This window comes from Pseudorca crassidens, chromosome 10, assembly GCF_039906515.1.
Source record: "Pseudorca crassidens isolate mPseCra1 chromosome 10, mPseCra1.hap1, whole genome shotgun sequence".
NCBI lineage: Eukaryota > Metazoa > Chordata > Mammalia > Artiodactyla > Delphinidae > Pseudorca > Pseudorca crassidens.
Genome location: NC_090305.1, coordinates 67,166,046 through 67,188,375, shown reverse-complemented (window position 1 = coordinate 67,188,375; position 22,330 = coordinate 67,166,046). Strand labels below are relative to the sequence as shown.

At 42.2% G+C, this 22,330-nt stretch overlaps 1 protein-coding gene across 7 annotated transcripts in view; it reads left to right on the top strand.

The window, feature by feature from the left end:
* SCAP (SREBF chaperone) overlaps positions 1 to 22,330 on the top strand; it is a 90,429-nt gene that overhangs the window by 38,892 nt on the left and 29,207 nt on the right. For 4 of the 7 annotated variants that reach the window (XM_067754179.1, XM_067754178.1, XM_067754177.1 and 1 more), the window contains exon 2: positions 12,610 to 12,833. In XM_067754179.1, coding sequence (XP_067610280.1) covers positions 12,712 to 12,833 — 122 coding nt within the window. In that variant the 5' untranslated portion in view covers positions 12,610 to 12,711. Of the gene's footprint in view, positions 1 to 11,067; positions 11,247 to 12,408; positions 12,505 to 12,609; positions 12,834 to 22,330 lie in introns of those variants that run through there. The other 3 variants (XM_067754174.1, XM_067754176.1, XM_067754175.1) reach the window with 3 other exon arrangements.

Below are 22,330 nucleotides of genomic sequence, written 5' to 3'. Positions count from 1 at the left end.
ATTGGAACCACAGCCCAGGGAAATTGGATAGGAATTTGTGGATTGGACTTAATCAGGTAGATTGCTGCTAAAACAAAAATCCAGCATTTTCCGTTGGATTTAAACAAGGTTCAGAGTAACATAGCGTAGTATCTAAACATTCAAAATTACTCCACATATAAAGAATCAGGAAAATCTCACCATCTCTTAAGAAGAAAATATAGTCAGCAGATGGCAACCATGACATGACATAGATGTTGGAATCATCAAAGAGTTTAAAGTGTAATTATTAATTAAAACCTTGCTCTAATAATTGAGGGTAAACCTCCTTGAAGCAAATAGAAAGTTATACATTTAAATTTAAAATTGGAAGTTCGGGGACTTCCCTGGTGGTGCAGTGGATAAGACTTTGCGCTCCCAAAGGAAGGGGCCCAAGTTTGATCCCTGGTCAGGGAACTAGATCTCATATGTGTGCCACAACTAAGAGTGACTGCTACAACTAAGGAGCTCGCCTGCTGCAGCTAAGGAGCCTGCCTGCTGCAACTAAGGAGCCTATGTGCTGCAACTAAGGAGCCCACATGCCACAGCTAAGGATCTGGAGAGCTGCAACTAAGGAGGCTTGGAGCTTCAACTGAGCCTGCGAGCCACAACTAAGGAGCCTGCCTGCCGCAACTAAGACCTGATGCAACCAAATAAATAAATGTATATTTTTATAAAACATAAAAAAATAAAGTTGGAAGTTTTATAACTAAAGCTAAATTTAAAATTCGTTGAGTGATGTCAGTGACAGAATAGGGATATATTAAGTCAGTTAACTTGAAGGTAGAAGAATAAAAACTATCTAGTCTGAACAACAGGGATTTAAAATAAACTGAAGAAAGATGAGGAGAGCTTCAGGGACCCATGGGACAATAACAGAAAGTTTATCTTTCATGTTATTGAAGTCCCAAAAGGAGTGGAGATGGAGTGGTGCAGAAAAAGTGTTTGTGGAAATTATAGAAAGAAAGAAAGAAATATGTTTCTGTTTGCAGTTGACATGATAGTCTGCTTAGAAAATCCCAAGGAATGTACAAAAAAGACTGTGGAACTAATTAGTGAGTTCAGCACAATTGTAGGATACAAGATCAACATATTAAAATCAGTTATATTTCTTTGTACCAGCAATTAACATGGGGAAACTGAAATTGAAAACACAACCACTCAAAAAACTATTAGGTGTAAATCTAACAAAACATGTACAGTGCTTATATGCTGAAAACTATACAATAATGATTAAAGAGGGAATTCCCTGGCGGTCCAGTGGTTAGAACTCCACGCTTCCATTGCAGGGGGTGTGGGTTCGATACCTGGTCAGGAAACTGAGATTCCCACAAGCCATGCCTTGGCCAAAAAAAAAAAAAAGAAAAATGGTTAAAGAAATCAAAGATCTAAATAAATGGAGAAAGATATCACGTTCATTGGAACACTAAATTGGAACCCTAAACATAGTAGTGATGTCAGTTCTCAAATTGATACGTATGTTTACTGTAATTACTATCAAAATTCTAGCAAGATTTTTGTAGACATAGACTAGATTACTCTAAAATGTATATGGAAAGCAAATAAACTAGAATGGGTAAAACAATTTTGAAGAAGAATAAAATGGAAGGAATCATTTTACTCATTTCAAGACTTTATAGCTATTGTAATCAAGACTGTGTAGTATTGGTGGAGGGCTAGGCACGTAGATCACTGTAACATTATAGAAAACCCAGAAATAGACTCATAAAGTACAGCCAACTGGTTTTTTTATTTGGTTGCACCAGGTCTTAGTTGCAGCACGTGGGCTCCTTAGTTGTGACATGCAAACTCTTAGTTGCGGCATGCATGTGGGATCTAGTTCCCTGACCAGGGCTAGAACGCAGGCCCTTTACATTGGGAGCATGGAGTCTTATCCACTGTGCCACCAGGGAAGTCCCCAGACACCTGCTCTTTGACTGAATGTTTATGTCCCCCCCGCCCCAAGTTCGTATGTTGAAATCTTAATCCTTGGTGTGATTGTATTAGGGAGTTGGGGCCTTTGGGAGGTAATTAAATCATGAGGGTGGAGTCCTCGTGAATGGGATTACTGCCCTTATAAAAGAAACCCCAGAGAACTCTCACTTCCTTTTCTGCCATGTGAGGACACAGTGAGAAGATGGCCAATTATGAACCAGGAAGTGGGCCCTCACCAGAAACTGAATCTGCCAGTGCCTTGATCTTGGACTTCCTAGCCTTTAGAACAGTGAGAAGTAAATATTTGTTGTTTAAGCCACCCAGTGTATGCTATTTTTATTATAGCAGCACAAAGGACTAAGACAGGTGCCAAAGCAATTCATTGGAGGAAAGGTAGTCTTCTCAACAATTGGTGCTAGAACAATTGGTTATCCATAGGGAAAAACAAAACGCAGAAATCCTGGATCTAATCTCACATCTTACAGAAGAAGTTACTCACATGTATCATAGGTTTAAATGTAAAACTATAAAAAATTTTAGGAGAAAATCTCAGAGAAAAAATTTAAAATTCTTTTACATGACACCTAAAGCATGATCCATTCCACCTAAAGGAAAAAAAAAAAGATAAATTAGGCTTCATCAAAATTAAAAGCTTCGGCTCTATCACAGAGTCTGTGAAAAGAATTTTAAAAAGAGGTTATAGACTTGAAGAAAACATTTGTGAACAACATATCTGGTAGAGACTTACATTCAGAATATATAAGGAAATCTCAATAACTCCTAAATACCAAGGGGATCAAAGAAGAAAGTACAAGAGAAGTTAGAAAATGCTTTGAGGTGAATGAAAACAGAAATCACAAATACAGAAACTATGGGATGCAGCTAAAGTAGTGTTCGGAGGGAAATTTACAGCTGTAAATGCCTGTATTAAGAAAGAAGAAAGAGAGAGTGGGGACAGCAGAAGCTAGAAGAACTACAGTCCTGCAGCCTGTGGTACGAAAACTACATTTACAGAACGATAGACAAAATGAAAAGGCAGAGGACTATGTACAGATGAAGGAACAAGATAAAACCCCAGAAAAAGAACTAAATGAAGTGGAGATAGGCAATCTTCCAGAAAAAGAATTCAGAATAATGATAGTGAAAATGATCCAGGACCTCCAAAAAAGAATGGAGACAAAGATGGAGAAGATGCAAGAAATGTTTAACAAAGACCTAGAAGAATTAAAAAAAAACAGAGATGAACAATACAATAACTAAAATGAAAAATGCACTAGAAGGAATAAATAACAGAATAACTGAGGCAGAAGAACGGGTAAGTGACCTGGAAGACAGAATGGTGGAATTCACTGCTATGGAACAGAATAAAAAAGAATGAAAAGAAATGAAGACAGCCTAAGAGACCTCTGGGACAACATTAAATGCACCAACACTCATGTTATAGAGGTCCCAGAAGGAGAAGAGAGAGAACGGACCCAAGAAAACATTTGAAGGGATTATAGTCGAAAACTTCCTTAACACGGGAAAGGAAATAGCCATCCAGGTTCAGGAAGCACAGAGAGTTCCAGGCAGGATAAACCCAAGGAGAAACACGCCGAGACACATAGTAATCAAAATGACAAAAATTAAAGACAAAGAAAAATTATTAAAAGCAACAAGGGGAAAATGACAAATAACATACAAGGGAACTCCCATAAGGTTAGCAGCGGATTTCTCAGCAGAACTCTACAAGCCAAAAGGGAGTGGCATTGATATATTTAAAGAGATGAAAGAGAAGCACCTACAATGAAGATTACTCTATGTGGCAAGGATCTCATTCAGATTCACCGGAGAAATCAAAAGCTTTACAGACAAGCAAAAGCTAAGAGAATCAGCACCACCAAACCAGCTCTACAACAAATGCTAAAGGAACTTCTGCAAGTGGGAAACACAAGAGAAGAAAAGGACCTACAAAAACAAACCCAAAACAATTAAGAAAACTCATAAGAACTTCACATATCGATAATTACCTTAAATGTGAATGGATTAAATGCTCCAACCAAAAGACACAGGCTTGCAGAACGGATACAAAAACAAGACCTATATATATGCTGTCCACAAGAGACCCACTTCAGACCTAGGGACACATACAGACTGAAACTGAGGGGATGGTAAAAGATATTCTATGCAAATGGAAATCAAAAGAAAGCTGGAGTAGCGATACTCATATCAGATAAAATACTTTATTTTTTTAATAAATTTATTTTAGTTTTGGCTGTTTTGGCTCTTCATTGCTGCGCGCTGGCTTTCTCTAGTTGCGGTGAGCGGGCGCTACTCTTCGTTGCGATGCAAGGGCTTCTCATTGCGGTGGTTTCTCTCGTTTCAGAGCACTGGCTCTAAGTGCATGGGCTTCAGTAGTTGTGGCTCACAACTCTAGAACACAGTCTCAGTAGTTGTGGTGCACAGGCTTAGTTGCTCCGCGGCATGTGGGATCTTCCCGGACCAGGGCTCGAACCTGTGTCCCTTGCATTGGGAGACAGATTCTTAACCACTGTGCCACCAGGGAAGCCCAAAATAGACTTTAAAATAAAGACTGTTACAAGAGAGAAGAAAGGACACTACATAGTGATCAAGGGATCAGTCCAAGAAGAAGATATGACAATTATAAATATATATGCACCCAACATAGGAGCACCTCAATACATAAGGCAAATGCTAAGAGCTATAAAAGAGGAAATCGACAGTAACACAATAATAGTGGGGACTTTAACACCTCACTTACACCAATGGACAGATCATCCAGACAGAAAATTAATAAGGAAACACCGGCTTTAAATGACACAGTAGACCAGATAGGTTTAATTGATATTTATAGGACATTTCATCCAAAAACAACTGATTACACTTTCTTCTCAAGTGCACACGGAACATTCTCCAGGATAGATCACATCTTGGGTCACAAATCAAGCCTTGGTAAATTTAAGAAAATTGAAATCTTATTAAGCATCTTTTCCAACCACAATGCTATGAGATTAGAAATCAATTATAGGGAAAAAAATGTAAAAAACACAAACACATAGAGGTTAAACAATACATTACTAAATAACCAAGAGATCACTGAAGAAATCAAAGAGGAAATCAAAAAATACCTAGAGACAAATGACAATGAAAACATGACGATCCAAAACCTATGGGATGCAGCAAAAGCAGTTCTAAGAGGAAGTTTATAGCAATACAATCCTACTTCAAGAAACAAAAAAATCTCAAACAATCTAATCTTACACTTAAAGGAACTTGAGAAAGAAGAACAAACAAAACCCAAAGTTAGTAGAAGGAAAGAAATCATAAAGATCAGAGCAGAAATAAATGAAGTAGAAACAAAGAAAACAATAGCAAAGATCAATAAAACTAAAAGCTGGTTGTTTGAGAAGATAAAGTTGATAAACCTTTAGCCAGACTCATCAAGAAAATGAGAGAGAGGACTCAAATCAATAAAATAGGAAGTGAAAAAAGAGAAGTTACAGTGGACACCTCAGAAATACAAAGCATCCTAAGAGACTACTACAAGCAACTCTATGCCAATAAAATGGACAACCTGGAAGAAATGGACAAATTCTTAGAAAGATATAGCCTTCCAAGACTGAACCAGGAAGAAATAGAAAATATGAATAGACCAATCACAAGTAATGAAATTGAAACTGTGATTAAAAGTCTTCCAACAAACAAAAGTCCAGGACCAGATGGCTTCACAGGTGAATTCTATCAAACGTTTAGAGAAGAGCTAACACCCATCCTTCTCAAACTCTTCCAGAAAATTTCAGAGGAAGGAACACTCCCAAACTCATTCTACGAGGCCACCATCACCCTGATATCAAAACCAAACAAAGATACTACAAAAAAAGAAAATTACAGACCAATATCACTGATGAATATAGATGCAAAAATCCTCAACAAAATACTAGCAAACAGAATCCAGCAACACATTAAAAGGATCATACCATGATCAAGTCGGATTTATCCCAGGGGTGCAGGGATTCTTCAGTATACACAAATTAATGTGGTACACCATATTAAAAAACTGAAGAATAAAAACCATATGATCATCTCAATAGATGCAGAGAAGGCTTTTGACAAAATTCAACACCCATTTATGATAAATACTCTCCAGAAAGTGGGCACAGAGGGAACCTACGTCAAGATAATAAAGGCCATATATGACAAACCCACAGCAAACATCGTTGTCAGTGGTGAAAAACTGAAAACATTTCCTCTAAGATCAGGAACAAGACAAGGATGTCCACACTTGCCACTCTTATTCAACATAGTTTTGGAAGTCTTAGCCACAGTAATCAGAGAAGAAAAAGAAATAAAAGGAATCCAAATTGGAAAAGAAAAAGTGAAACTGTCACTGTTTGCAGATGACATGATAACTATACATAGATAATCCTAAAGATGCTACTAGAAAACTCTAGAGCTAATCAATGAATTTGGTAAAGGTGCAGGATACAAAATTAATGCGCAAAAATCTCTTGCATTCCTATAACAACGAAAGATCAGAAAGAGAAATTAAGGAAACAATCTCATTCACCATTGCAACAAAAAGAATAAAACCTAGGAATAAATCTACCTAAGGAGGTAAAAGACCTGTACTCAGGAAATATAAGTCACTGATGAAAGAAATCAAAGATGACAGATACAGATGGAGAGATATACCATGTTCTTAGTTTGGAAGAATCAATATTATGAAAATGACTGTACTTCTCAAAGCAATCTACAGATTCAATGCAATCCCCATCAAATTACCAATGGCATTTTTTTACAGAACTAGAACAAAAAATCTTAAAATTTGTATGTAGACATAAAAGATCCAGAACAGCCAAAGCAATCTTGAGGGAAAAAAACAGAGCTGGAGAAATGAGACTCCCTGACTTCGGACTATACTACAAAACTACAGTAATCAACACAATATGGTACTGGCAAAAAAACAGAAATATAGATCAATGGAACAGGATAGAAAACCCAGAGATAAACCCATGCACCAGTGGTCAGCTAATCCATGACAAAGGAGTCAAGGATATACAATGGAGAAAAGACAGTCTGTTCAATAAGTGGTGCTGGGAAAACTGGACAGCTGCATTTAAAAGAATGAAATTAGAACACTCCCTAACACCATGCACAAAAATAAACTCAAAATGGATTAAAGACCTAAATGAAAGACCAGACACTATAAAACTCCTAGAGGAGAGCATAGGAAGAACACGCTGACATAAACCACAACAAGATCTTTTTTGATCCATCTCCTAGAGTAATGGAAATAAAAACAAAAATAAACAAATGGGAACTAATGAAACTTAAAAGCTTTTGCACAGCAAAGGAAACTACAAACAAGACGAAAAGACAGCCCTCAGAATGGGAGAGAATATTTGCAAATGAATCAACGGACAAAGGATTAATCTCCAGAATATATAAACAGCTCATGCAGCTCAGTATTAAAAAAAAAACCCAATCCAAAAATGGGCAGAAGACCTAAATAGGCATTTCTCCAAAGAAGACATACAGATGGCAAAGAAGCACATGAAAAGCTGCTCAACGTCACTAATTATTAGAGAAATGCAAATGAAAACTATGATGAGATATCACCTCACACCAGTTAGAATGGGCATCATCAGAAAATCTACAAACAACAAATGCTGGAGAGGGTGTGGAGAAAAGGGAACCCTTTTGCACTGTTGGTGGGAATGTAAATTGATACAGCCACTATGGAGAACAGTATGGAGGTTCCTTAAAAGACTAAAAATAGAATCACCATATGACCCAGCAATCCCACTACTGGGTATATGCGCAGAGAAAACCGTAATTCAAAAAGACACATGCACTCCAGTGTTCATTGCAGCATTATTTACAATAGCCAGGACATGGAAGCAACCTAAATGCCCATCGACAGACGAATGGATAAAGAAGATGTGGTACATATATACAATGGAATATTACTCGGCCATAAAAAGGAACGAAATTGGGTCATTTGTAGAGACGTGGAAGTAAAGAGAAAAACAAATATCGCATATTAACGCATATATGTGGAATCTAGAAAAATGGTACAGATGAACCGTTTTGCATGGCAGAAATAGAGACACAGATGTAGAGAACAAACATAGGGACACCAAGGGGGAAAGCAGGGGGTGGTGGTCGTGGTGGTGGGATGAATTGGGAGATTGGGATTGACGTATATACACTAATATGTATAAAACAGGTAGCTAATAACCTGTATAAAAAAATAAAATTAATTAAAAAAATAAGGAGCTCAAATCAGTAACTTTAAGAAACTAGAGCAAGACGAAAAAGAAGAGCAAAATAAACCCAAAGCAAACAGAAGGAAGAAAATAATAAAGGCTAGAGTGGGAACAAATGAATAGAGACTAAAATAATAGAGTAAATAAAAGCAAGAGTTTGCTCTTTTAAAAGATCAACAACTGAGAAAAAAGAGACTCAAACAGCTAGAATCATTAATGAAAGTGGGGACGTTAACACCAAGCTTTCAGAAATAAAAATGATTTATAATACTTTGAACAGCAAATATTATGCCAATAAATTAGATAGCCTAGGTGAAAATGGGCAAATTCCTAGAAACACACAAACTAACAAAATTTACTCAAGAAGAAATAGAAAATCTGAATAAATGTAACAAGCAAAGAGGTTAATAGTTTATAAACTTCTCACACAGAAAAAAACCCAAGGACTTCCCTGCTGGCGCAGTGGTTAAGAATCCACCTGCCAATGCAGGGGACATGGGTTCGAGCCCTGGTCTGGGAAGATCCCACATGCTGCGGAGCAACTAAGCCTGTGTGCCATAACTACTGAGCCTGTGCTCTAGAGCCTGCAAGCCACAACTACAGAGCTCGCTTGCCACAGCTGCTGAAGCCCCCGCACATCTAGAGCCCGTGCTCTGTAACAAGAGAAGCCACCACAGTGAAAAGCATGCACACCACAACGAAGAGTAGCTCCCCGCTCTCTGCAGCTAGAGAAAGCCGGCGCGTAGCAACAAAGACCCAATGCAGCCAGAAATAAATTAATTAAACAAAAAAATCCCAAGATCAGATGGCTTCACTAGTAAATTCTACCAGATGTTTAAAGATTTATCATGAACTGTTCTATAAAAGTACAAAGGAGCACTTTCCAAGTTATTCTACAAGGTCAGCATTACCCTAATACCAAAGCCAGACAAAGACATAAAAAAGGTACACATCAATATCCCTTATGAATATAGACGCAGAAGTTCTCAATATTATTAAACGGAGTCTAGCAACATTTAAAGGGATTATACCCAGGGATGCATAGTTGGTTCAATACGAGAAAAAAATGAGTCAGTGTAATACACCTTATTAGTAGGATAAATTAAAAACCACATGATCAGGCTTCCCTGGTGGCGCAGTGGTTGAGAGTCCACCTGCCGATGCAGGGGACACGGGTTCGTGCTCCGCTCTGGGAAGATCCCACATGCCGCAGAGTGGCTGGGCCTGTGAGCCATGGCCGCTGAGCCTGTGCGTCCGGAGCCTGTGCTCTGCAACGGGAGAAGCCCCAACAGTGAGAGGCCCGCGTACCAAAACAAAACAAACAAAACAAAACAAAACAAAAAAAAACACATGATCATCTCAAAAGACACAAAACGTAATACACTTTCATGATTAAAAAAAAAAACACTCAACTAACTAGGAATAGATGGGGACTCCCTCAACTTGATAAAGGGCTTATATGAAAAACTCCCATGTAATACCATACTTAAGGTGAAAGACTGAATGCTCCTTTCCTAAGATCAGGAATAAAATGCATTCTCACCACTGCAATTCAACATTGTACCAGAAGTTCTAGCCACAACAATTATACAAGAAAAACAAAAGGCATCCAGATTGGAAAAGAAGTTAAACTATCTCTATTTGCAAATTACATGATCTCATATATATAATGTCTTAAGGAATACACAGACACATGCACACATGCACAGGTTCAGTGTCACTAGCCATTAGGGAAATGCAAATTAAGATCCAATAAGATACTAATACACTCTTATTAGTACAGGTAAAATAAAGAGTAGTGACAATACCAAACGCTGGTGAGGATGCTAAGAAATGAGGTCTCATGCTGCTGGTGAAAATGTAAAATGGTATGGGCACTCTGGAAAATATTTTGGCAGTTTCTTAGGATAAATTTTGCTTTGGAAAAGCTTTGCGTTAAAATGAATACAGTGAAGTAAAGATGAATAATTCCCCTCTTGCTTGGTTCAGGTAGGTGGGCTGTGTAATGAACTAGAATTTGAATTTCTTTTTTTTTTTTTAATTTTGTTTTCCTGGTGCTGTGAAAATTAGCAATTAGTATAACTAATAAGGATTAATGGAAACTGAAAACGACTAAGGTCATGTCAGAAAGATTTGTATTTGCTGCAGAATTGAAGTGAGATGGGTTTTTTTCTCATATTAGTAGTTCCATGTATAAGAGAACCCACCCACGCCCCTGACCCCTGCTTCTTGTGTTACCGATTTGTGTGCGGAAGAGGCCTGAGAAGGAGATTAAGATTAGTAGGATCGCAATTTCCTGGAGGGCTTTGTTTTGGGATACTTAAGGGAAGAGATGTGGGGCTTGGCAGAGGACTGAGGTTGGAAAAGCTACAACTTGTTCATGGCCATCAGTCTTCAGGGATCCTCTTGACAGCGTCTTTCCACAGGCATATATCTCATTAGTGTTTGTTTTCCCCCTTGAAGTAGAACGGAGGGTTGGGGACACAGGAGCAGAAACGTTGCTTCCCTGGAGTCCTTGTTTATGCTGGGTGGTGAGCACTGTTGCTGGTGCCCTGCTGCAGGTCTACTGCTTGAGACCTTTTTGAGCTGTTATGTTCCAGGTGAGTCTTGTGAATGGTTGAGCTGTTGTCAGCACCTCTGCTCCTTGGGTCAGCCGCTGTCACCTGCCAATTCCTCTATCTGTTTTGTTGCCTTCTGAATTGACCCACAGCAGGTTCTTTGTACTATTTCCTTAGAGGGTTCTTGGACTGGAAAATTGCATGTGCGCCTGAGACTTGTGCTTCCAGGAAGGTGGATGGAGTGGTAGCCATTCCTTCTTGTGAATTGGCTGTGGTGTGACTCCTTTTGCTTCTCCCTTCTGGTCTCACACTTCTGAGGAATCATCTCCTTGGCCTGGGTTTTCATCCGTGAGCTGAATCAAGCCAAGATACATGTCTGGGCAGCTTCCCTGTAGCACAGACGAAAGAAAACAGCAACATGGAACAGGAGAAGTGGATTTAAACTTGAATTTCATCAGCGAGCTCAGTAAGGAAAGGAATTCTAGATTCCTGGGCCCTTCTGCTAGAGTTTTCTATTCTGATTTTATTGGTTTAAGTTTCTCTACTTGGAAGCAACAGAAATTAACTGGCTTACACAAGCAAAAGAGTATTTATTGGAAGGATATGGGGTGGCTCACAGACTGGAAAGAAGAGCTGATGAGCTCGTCTTCAGAAAGGGCTGGAGCCAGAGCAGCCCGTGATCTGGGGAGCAGGAACCTCTTGGGGAAGAATAAACACCACCGAATCCAGTTTTTTTTTTTTTTTTTTTTTTTTTTTGCAGTACGCGGGCCTCTTCCGTTGCGGAGCACAGGCTCCGGACGCGCAGGCTCCGGACGCGCAGGCTCAGCGGCCATGGCTCACGGGCCCAGTCACTCCACGGCATGTGGGATCTTCCCATACCGGGGCACGAACCCGTGTCCCCTGCATTGGCAGGCGGACTCTCAACCGCTGCGCCACCAGGGAAGCCCTCGAATCCAGTTTTGATTCTTTCTGCTCAGAAGTCAAAGGCCAGGGAGAGAGGCCTAACCAGCCTGGCGGGGGTCAGGGAGGGGCACCTTAACTGGCCGTTATGTCCAGGCCAAATCCTGTGGAGAAAGGTGGTTCTCAGAGCCACACCGGACTGCTGTTACTCCAAGGAGGAGACAGCTGCTGGGCAGGCAGAAATAGGAGGGGCCCTTTGCCCTCACCCTCCCAGGAACAACTGGGGGACCAGGAGCAGAGACATCTACCCAATACCACTGTCACAGTGAATTTTGTTTTATGACAGGGGCCTAGGCTTTTCGGTGTTTTTGTGTTGAGGGCTGACCCCACTGGACTTTATTTATCAGTGAATCACTGTTTGTGTAAGAATGTGTTTTTTGAGGGATCAGACCTTGTATAAAGGTTTCCCAAGGATTTCTCTCGGTCTGGCCTGTGCACAGAGAATGGGGGGGGAGGGTTTCCAGAATGTCCTTTTGGCCAAGAGCAACTGAAGGTGCTGTCTGTTACACAGGAGTACTTTCCTGTGCCACGTGTGAGAAAAATGCCCTCTCTAGGGAGTGGCCTTTTAGAAGTGCCTAATATGGAAGAGGATTGAGAGTTTATTACCAGAGCTAGAGAGGCAGTTTTTTTGTTTCTTTGGTTAGACTTACTTAGACACTACTCACAGTCACTAGGAGCCAACCAAGACTGTGTGTGTGTGTGTGTGTGTGTGTGTGTGTGTGTGTGTGTGTGTGTGTTGGGATTGATGTCTCCAGATCTTGCATGTAGGCCTCCTGATTCCCTGTCCACGTCCCTGCCACCTCCCCCAGCAGCCCTAGTGTTGAGAGCCAAGTACTCTTTGTTAATTGGCTTTTCTCCGTTCTTGCCAGGTGCCTGCCTGCAGATGGTGTCCATTGTCAGTGCTGCCCAACGTGTGCCAGGCTGATCCATGGTCACTTTCCGGGATGGCAGCAAGGTGACTTCAGCTGAGGATGACCCTGACTGAAAGGCTGCGTGAGAAGATATCTCAGGCCTTCTACAACCATGGGCTGTTCTGTGCGTCCTACCCCATCCCCATCATTCTCTTCACGGGGCTCTGCATCTTAGCCTGCTGGTATGTTTCCAAGTTGCCCTGGATATGGTGGGCCAGTGCCTTGGCACAATAGATTTCCTAACCCTGACTGTTCAGTAGCCCTTGGACTGTGTGCTTTTTACACAGTGGAACTTGAGGCTCATTGGATCTGTTGAGTGGAAAACTCTAGTCCTGGGTTGTTTAGCCACGACAGTAAAACAGTCCAGGCTGGCCCTGACTTGGTGACTCACCAGATTTGTTCACATTGCTGGTAATCTGTCTCAAAATAATGTTTAGATGTTTCTAAGAAACTGCAAGATAATTGAAAGCATGGTATTTTAATTTTCCTTCTCAATAGTGGCAGCTTCCTTTTGGTACCTGGTTAAGAGCAGGAGCCTTGGAATGTTGCAAGGCAAAGTCCATTTGAACAATTCCTTGGACACTGTCTTGTAGGCTAACCCCAGAGACTTGGTTTTCTACTCTCTAGTCATTTTCTTGTGTTCATGTGGACCCTCCTTCTGACCTCTGGTTGATACTTGGGGCCTGTTGTGCTCACCAAGGACTGTTGTGACTGTCCTTCTGTCATAGGGCCCCATAGAGCCCTGAAGAGTGTGGCTGATGAGGACATTGTGAAAGGAGAGGCTTGATGTAAGATGATATCCAATGGTCCCCTTGGCTCTCAAACACTGACAGTCATGAAAAGAGCCTACCTGATTATCTTTGTCTCTGGAAAGAATTATGGTTTCCAGATTCATTATGCATCTAACGTTTATAGATGTTTTCAGTGCTGTGCTGGAAGAAGGATGGTTCAGGACTGAACTCGATATTCAGTTGTTAATGATCCCAAGTTCTTCCCTAATTAGGACAAGGAAAGATGAGCATATTCATTGAGAATTTCCTGCTGGGTGCTGTGTTGGTGCTTCAGGTATATAATTAAATGTCTCGTTAACCCTCATAAAAACCTTGGGAAGTGATCCAGTTATATTTCCATTTAACCAGTGGGGGATGGAGGATTAGAGGCTTGCCTGGTCTACACAACTAATAAGTAGGGAAACAGGGGTTCAAATCCAGCTTTAAAGGGATTCTGGTGCCTGCACCTGTGGCACTCTGTTCCCCCTGACTCTTCTCACTCTGGCTCAGTGTATTTGTACTGATGTTTAAACTTTGTTAATTTGTGTTGTACAAGATTAGACACTTGTGGCTATGTCCTGTAACTGATGAATTAGGAGTGTTCTGAGAACCCAGCTCTTGGATTTGCTTGTTTTTTTTTCCTGTAGGTTAATTGACCCATCTGTCTCTTTCAAAATCATACTTTTCTAGGCCTGGCCTATATGCTGGGGCAGTGGTTCTTAAACCTGAGCTAACATCAGAGTTACCTGGAGGGCATGTAAAACAAGATTGCTGGGCCCTACCCCAGTTTCTCATTCATCAGGTCTGGAGAAACCCAAGAATGTGCATCTCTAAACAAGCTCCCAGGCCTGGGGACTACATGCTGAGAACCACTAGGCTGTGTGTCCTTCTTAAAAATTTCTCTGAAGTTCTACCATGTCTCAGCTGAAAGTATTTTCTCTTTTATTCTAACTTCTAGAGCAGCAGTTTGTGGTGACACTTACGGTTATTATTATGCATATTGCCTTCTGTTAGAGGTAGATGGGGTCCTGCTCCCCCTTCATAAATTCTCAGTTGATACCATCTTTATATGTGTATGTGTATGGTAAGTAAATACATAATGGATGAATACATTGAATTAAACTTGTGTTCTCTGTGGCAGGGGTTCCCAACCCCCGGGCCACAGACCAGTACGGCCTATTAGGAGCCGGGCCGCACAGCAGGAGGTGAGCGGCGGGTGAGCGGGCAAAGCTTCCTCTGCGCTTGCCATCGCTCGCATTACCGCCTGAACCACCCCTACCTACCCCCACACCGGTCCATGGAAAAATTGTCTTCCACGAAACTGGTCCCTGGTGCCAAAATGGTTGGGGACCTCTGCTCTATGGGCAGTGTAAGTTGAGGAGGTGGTTGTGATTCCCCTTCCACGAAGATGGCTCTAGCTACCGGAAAAGGGAAGGATGTTTCTTCTTTGCCATTCATCTTCTGAGGATTGGATTTGGCCAGCTGGGATCAGGCAGCTTCCTGGACAGGGAAAGTAGGCTATGTCTAGCAGCTGCAGTTGTAGCTGGGTGCAATTGGCCTTTATCTTTGAATGAATAATGTGATATCACACAAGTGTTTCAAAACAGACTGTCCTTGGATTTATGACTTGGGGGCCTCTGGTATGAAAACTTTATGAGATGGCTAAGGTCTCAAGCGTGGAAGACTCCTTATTGACTCTGGGTGAATTAGGATGGGATGGAGGATGGGGGAAGAGGCAAATGTGATAATAACAATATTTAACAAGCAGTACAGCCCAAATGCAGCCAAGCTGGGCAGACACCTGTCTTATATCCCACAGGTGTCTTGGCCGAACATCAGTCCTGAGAAGGGAGTGGGTGAGCCTCAGGGTAGGATTGGGCTGGTAGGAGGGAAAGGAAAACTAATCTTCACTGAGCCCTGGCTTTGTGGTCAGGTGCTTCCGCACACAGTATTTCGTTTGGTCGCCTAACATCCTTGGAGGAGGTGGTTATTCCATAGTTCTTTTGCTGATGATGAAACTAATGTGGAGAGATAGTAAGTGGTATGTGCTGCAACTGGCCGGTCTGTGTGGCATATCCAAATCTGTACTTTCTCCACTTCGCTGTGGTGACATGAACTTTATGAAGAACACTGTTTGGTGCTGATACCTTTCATTGCAGGGAGTCTGCTCCTTGAACGAGAAGCCTCAGAAAGAGAATCTCAGTTGCACTGGGCCAGGGACAGGGCCTGGCAGGATCTGCCTAGACAGAGGATAGAGAAGCTTTTTGAGGCAGTGGCCCTACATAACAGAAGTTGAGGAGAGAGCATAAAATTGGGTTTTACAGCCACCTCAATAAAGATTGCTATAATATATGCCAAGAACTGTGCCAGACCAGTGACGCAGAACACAGTCCCTCCCACAGTCTCGGCCTGAGAGAGAGAACTTCAGTGCCGTTGGGTATTGTGCATAGCAGATTTGACCTAACCTTAGTGCAAAGGGAGACAGCGTTACGGAGGCTTCCAGGGAGGAGAACACCTGAGCCGAGCCCTACAGGAAGAATAGGTGGCATCTTCCTTGCCTTCTTTCCTGTTTATGGTTGTGTTCATTCAGCTCGCCGCTCTCCCAACAAAAGCACAGGGAGGCTACTACCCTGGCGCGCCCCTCTGAACCTGCTGCCTCTTTTGGTCCCACTCTCTAAGGGCACTATGGTTTCCTCTTATCTTTACAGTCACCCTGTACACACATTCTTAATGCTGTGTACTTATTTTTTCAAACCAGCATCTTTGTTATGTGATTGTAAAGGAATTTTTAAAATCTGATTGGCTTAGGAGAAAATTTCTAAGGCTAGATGAAGTCCCTCAGCCTCCAAAGATGATAAAGGTTGTATCAGAAAATCCAGAGATTCTGCGCCTTTATGGACAGGAGAACAGATATTGTGGACCCAGGGCACAAGCCTCGCTATCCTCTTCTGTATGGGAAGCTTTTCTATCCAGAGCATCTCCCCTTCTGCCAGAGCTTCAGGTTGCCTGCAGAAAATAAAGTGTGGTTAATAGGTTATTTTTTTTTCATATTCTGTAATTTTTTTTTAAATTGAAGGATAGTTGTTTTACAATGTTGTGTTAGTTTCTGGTGTACAGCAAAGTGATTCAGTTATACATACATATACACAAATTCTTTTTCATATTATTTTCCATTATGGTTTATTACAGGATATTGAATATAGTTCCCTGTGCTATACAGTAGGAGTAGGACCTTGTTTTGTCTATTTTATATATAGTAGTTTGTATTTTCTAATCCCAAACTCCTTATTTATCCCTCCCCGACCCCCTTTCCCCTTTTGTAACCATAAGTTTGTCTTCTATGTCTGAGTCTGTCTCTGTTTCATAAATAAGGTCACATTTGTGTCATATTTTAGATTCCACATATAAGTGATATCATAAATATTTGTCTTTCTCTTGCTGACTTCACTTTGTATGATCATCTCTAGGTCCATCCATGTTGCTGCAAATGGCATTATTTTATTCTTTTTTTATGAGTAGTATTCCATTGTATATATTTACCACATCTTCTTTATCCATTCATCTGTCAAGACATTTAGGTTGTTTCCATGTCTTGGCTATTGTAAATAGTGCTGCTGTGAACATAGGGGTGCATATATCTTTTTGAATTTTGGTTTTCTCCGGGTATATGCCCAGGAGTGGGATTGCTGGATCACATGGCAACTCTATTTTTGTTTTTTTAAGGAACCTCCGTACTGTTTTCTGTAGTGGCTGTACCATTTACATTCCCACCAAGAGTGTAGGAGGGTTCCCTTCTCTCCATACCCTCTCTGGCATTTATTGTTGGTGGATTTTTTGATGATGGCCATTTCTGATTGGTTTGAGATGGTACCTCATTGTAGTTTTGATTTGCATATCTCTAATAATTAGTGATGTTGAGCAGCTTTCCATGTGCTTCTTGGCCATCTGTATGTCTTCTTTGGAGAAATGAATAGACAGCTTTTAGTAGTTTTATTAGATACTCAGATTCCATTTAACTGCTTACCTTTATTGTACCTGGAATGAGAGAGTTGTTCAGCTTGAACCGAAAGGACTGCTGCTCTTGCTACCTCTGTCTGGATCTAGCAGCTGCCTGGGCTGTGGACCTGTTCATCCCACTGGATCACCCTGGGAGCCATAAATGCTCTTTCCTCTGGGAAAATCTGATGAAACTTGCAGCAAGTAGGCACTGTGGCAAGAGGTATCTGTTTACATTCCCTAGAGGTTAGGCCACCAGGACCAGAGGTGTGGCTCAGCAGCAGTCCAGCAAGGCAGAGGGTGCTGTTTCTTGGGACCTGTCCTGGGAAGTGGTAGGTATGCCGTGGAATGAAGGAAGAGTGTCTGGGTGCCAGGCCAGCTTAATTGCCCTATGTGTGGGTCAGAGGTTAATGTGAGGGGTCATTAGGTCACCTGTGATTCCATAACCTGCTGGTCATGGTTAGAGAGGGTGGATTTTAACTTGGAGAGCAAGTTGGAATCATGATGAGACCATTCCAGACCTCCTGAAAGAGGATAATCCTACAGCCTGTATGGGTATCTGAGAGCAGACTTGACCCCTTCCTCCTTCATTTTCTCTGGAGGAAAGCAGCACCTTCAGGCTGAGGCTGGACATCGCAGTTGTGGTGACCTCCGCTCTCAACCTCTCTCCCTTGTCTGCCTACAGCTCAGGTTTCCCCACGATCATCGTGACCCCTTTGTGGGTGGGCACACAGGAGACTATAGAACAGGCTCCCTCTTTTTGTACCTATGTGGCCACTCTCTGGACACATTTATATTCCTTTCATGAACAAGAAAGAAATCTGAGTAACCGAAGCCCTGTCTGCACCTGTGCTTTGGAGAGCTGGGCTGGATAGCTGATAATCAAGTCCCAGGGAACCACTGACCTCTGCCCCAAAGCCTAGACTCAGGAGCCCAGGAGCCCAGCTCCAGCAGCTGCTCCTGGGTCCTGTTCAGCATTCCAAAGCCAGAGCCTCCCTCCAAGCAGAAGTTACCCCTGACCTCACACACGAGCTCTGGAAAAGCTCTGAAAGGCTTGTAGGAGATCAAATACTGCTTTATCACCCCAAATTTCCTCCAACCCCAAATTTCCTCCAACAGAAGAGAGATCAGGAGATCTCAGAAATTCCCCTTTATGGTCTTTTACTACCCCACCCCTAGTCCTGTATTGTTCTCCCCTGAGAAGGGAAGAGAGAAAACATGTCCCACTCCTGATGTCTCCAGAGAGGTGTCCTGTGCCCCATCTCTTGAGTGTCATTTTTCTGGTTGCTCTTCCTGTATGTCTTCAGTGTCTCCTGAGCTCCCATCACAGATGACTGGGAGTGAGAATGGGAGGAGATGTAGAGCCAACATCATCATTTGTGGGACCCAGTGCAACATGAAAATGCAGAGCTGCTGCTTCAGAAAGCAGGGGAAAAATACTGTTAAAGGTACTAAAATATGCTCGGATGGGAGTGGATGAAAGGCTTCCTCCTGCCAAAATGCCCATCAGATTGCTGTGGTGCAGCCAGCCTGGGATAGGCGATGGCCAGTGCCTCACCCTGCTCCAGGACACAGCAGGGTATGCACTTCTGAACAGCCCTCCATGTTTTGGTCAGGCGCCTGCAGGGGGCAGCAGCAAATGGATACCTGGACAGGGAGGGGAAGGCCAGATCCTAGGATGCAAGGTAGCAGGGGAGCTGGTGGTCAAGCACCTGTCCCAGGGAGGAGGGACCACCTGTGAACCTACACTCCAAATCCTCAGCACATGCTCCATTGTGATGGACTTCATTTACAAAACACAAGTTGAAACATAGATTTATTAAGAATTTCCACATATGGTGAGAATGTAAATTGATACAGCTACTATGGAAAACAGTATGGAGTTTCCTTAAAAAACTAAAAATAGAACTACCATACGACCCAGCAATCCCACTACTGGGCATATACCCAGAGAAAACCATAATTCAGAAAGACACATGCACCCCCAATGTTCATAGCAGCACTATTTACAATAGCCAGGTCATGGAAGCAACCTAAATATCCATCAAAAGAGGAATGGATAGGGCTTCCCTGGTGGCGCAGTCGTTGGGAGTCCGCCTGCCGATGCAGGGGACACGGGTTCGTGCCCCGGTCCGGGAAGGTCCCACATGCCATGGAGCGGCTGGGCCCGTGAGCCGTGGCCGCTGAGGCTGCGCGTCCGGAGCCTGTACTCTGCAACGGGAGAGGCCACAACGGTGAGAGGCCCGCGTACCGCCAAAAAAAAAAAAGAAAAAAAAGAGGAACGGATAAAGAAGATGTGGTACATATATACAATGGAATATTACTCAGCCATAAAAAGGAACAAAATTGGGTCATTTGTAGAGACATGGATGGACCTAGAGAGTGTCATACAGAGTGAAGTAAGTCAGAAAAAGAAAAACAAATATCGTATATTAACACATATATGTAGAATCTAGAAAAATGGTATAGATGATCTTACTTGCAAAGCAGAAATAGAGATACAGATGTAGAGAACAAATGTATGGATACCAAGGGGGAAAGGGATGGGGTGGGAGGAATTGGGAGATTGGGATTGACACATATACACTGTTGATACTATGTATAAAATAGATAACTAATGAGAACCTACTGTATAGCACAGGGAACTCTACTTAATGCACTGTGGTGACCTAAATGGGAAGGAAATCCAAAATAGGGGATATATGCATACATATAGCTGATTTCACTTTGTAGTACAGTAGAAACTAACACAACATTGTAAAGCAGTTATACTCCAATAAAAACTTTAAAAAAAAGAAACCTTGCATTTTGCATTTTTGTAGAATCTTTTCCTTGGTGTTTTTCTTGTACTTCTATCAAAAGGAATTTATGATTGTTTAAATTTTTAAACAAAACGGAAATGTAATACAAGAGTATAGTGTGATGTTAAGAGGGTGGACTCTGGGGCCAGACTGCCTGTGTTCACATACTGGTTCTGTCCCTTTCTTGGGGGCTAGAGGGGATATAGCTTCTGCATACCTTGTTGGGTTGTGGTGAGGCTTTTTTAAAAAAAATATTTATTTATTTATTTATTTTGGCTGTACCGGGTCTTAGTTGCAGCACATGGGATCGTCATTGTGGCATGCGGGCTTCTTAGTTGCAGCATGTTGTCTTCTTAGTTGTGGCACGCACGTGGGATCTAGTTCCCCAACCAAGGAACAAACCCAGGCCCCCTGCATTGGGAGCGCAGAGTCTTACCCACTGGACAACCAGGGAAGTCCCTGTGGTGAGGCTTAAATGAGAAAAAAGATGGAAGGCACCTGGCACACAGTAGGTACTCAGTGAGAGTTAGAAACCATCATCATTGTTACAGAGACAGAAATGGACAGGTTCACCATCAGTGATAAGAACTGTGTTGGGGTGAGTACGGGGCATTTTGGCAGCAAATAGGAGGAGGGGCCTTAACTCAGACTTTGGGGAAAGGGGAAAGACTTCCTAGGCAAATGATACTGTACTTGAGGCCTTGAAGCTGAGTTATCTAGGAGAAGAATGAGCAAGAGTGTTCCAGCAAGTACAGACCTCAGAAGCAAGAGGGGAGTTGTGTGGCTCCAGGGCAAGATTGGAGAATGACTGTGAGCCACTTTAAGCATTTCAAGGCCTGTGGGCATTTCCTAAGAGACTTTATCCTAAGAAGGTGGATGCTCTGGAGTGTGCTGCCCTTCTTTCTCTCCCTGCTGGAATGTTTAGACTCCTGGAATTCACAGATGTTTTACATATTTCAAATCTTGAGAAACAGGCTGCCTTTAGTCAGTGTGTTTGGAGCAGCTACTGTACGGAAAGTGAATGTAGATAAATAAAATGTACTGCCTGCCTTCATCTTGTAGTAGAGCTAGAGCTTCAGCAGTCTTAGCTCTGGGCCCCAGGACTCCTCTCTGCACCCAGAGCTCAGGGGTCAGCCCAGGCATTGTGCAGAGCTTTCCCCAGCAAAACCTTAGCTAAGTCCAGAGACAGCCCCTGACACCTACCTCCAAACAGTTGAACCTTAGCTTTTGGAAGAAGCAAAAGAGAAGCAACTCTTTACATAAAAGGGATTCTCGATGGATTAATAGCTGATTTCTTCTCAGAAACCATGGAGGCCAGAAGGTAGTGGGATCACATATTTAAAGTCCTGAAAGGAAAAAAAAAATCAAGAGTTCTAAATTCTATAAAACTATACTTCAGGGACTTCCCTGGCGATCCAGTGGTTAAGACTGTGCTTCCAACACAGGGGGCACAGGTTTTTGTTTTGTTTTTTTTTAATATTTTTAAATTTTATTTATTTATTTTTGACTGTGTTGGGTCTTCGTTGCTGCGCGTGGGCTTTCTCTAGTTGCAGCGAGCGGGGGCCACTCTTCATTGCGGTACATGGGCTTCTCATTGCAGTGGCTTCTCTTGTTGCGGAGCACGGGCTCTAGGCGCGTGGGCTTCAGTAGTTGTGGCGCGTGGGCTCATTAGTTGTGGCTCGTGAGCTCTAGAGCACAGGCTCGGTAGTTGTGGCGCATGGGCTTAGTTGCTCTGCAGCATGTGGGATCTTCCCGGACCAGGGCTCAAACCCATGTCCCCTGCGTTGGCAGGCAGGTTCTTAACCAGTGCGCCACCAGGGAAGCCCGGGGGCACAGGTTTGATCTCTGGTCAGGGAACTAAGATACTGTATGTGGCAGGGTGTGGGGAAAAAAAAAAAAATTAAAGTGACTGCTTTCAAATTGAAAAAAAAAAAAAAACTACAGTAATGAAGGAGAAGTTAAGACACTTCCAGATAAACAAAAGCTGAGGGAAATTGTTACCAGTGCACCTACCCTGCAATTTGAAGCCATAAGAAAAAATAAACACTAGTAAAGATAATCAGTATTGTTGGTTTGGTTTGTAATTTCTTTCTTTGTCTTCTGTGATTTAAA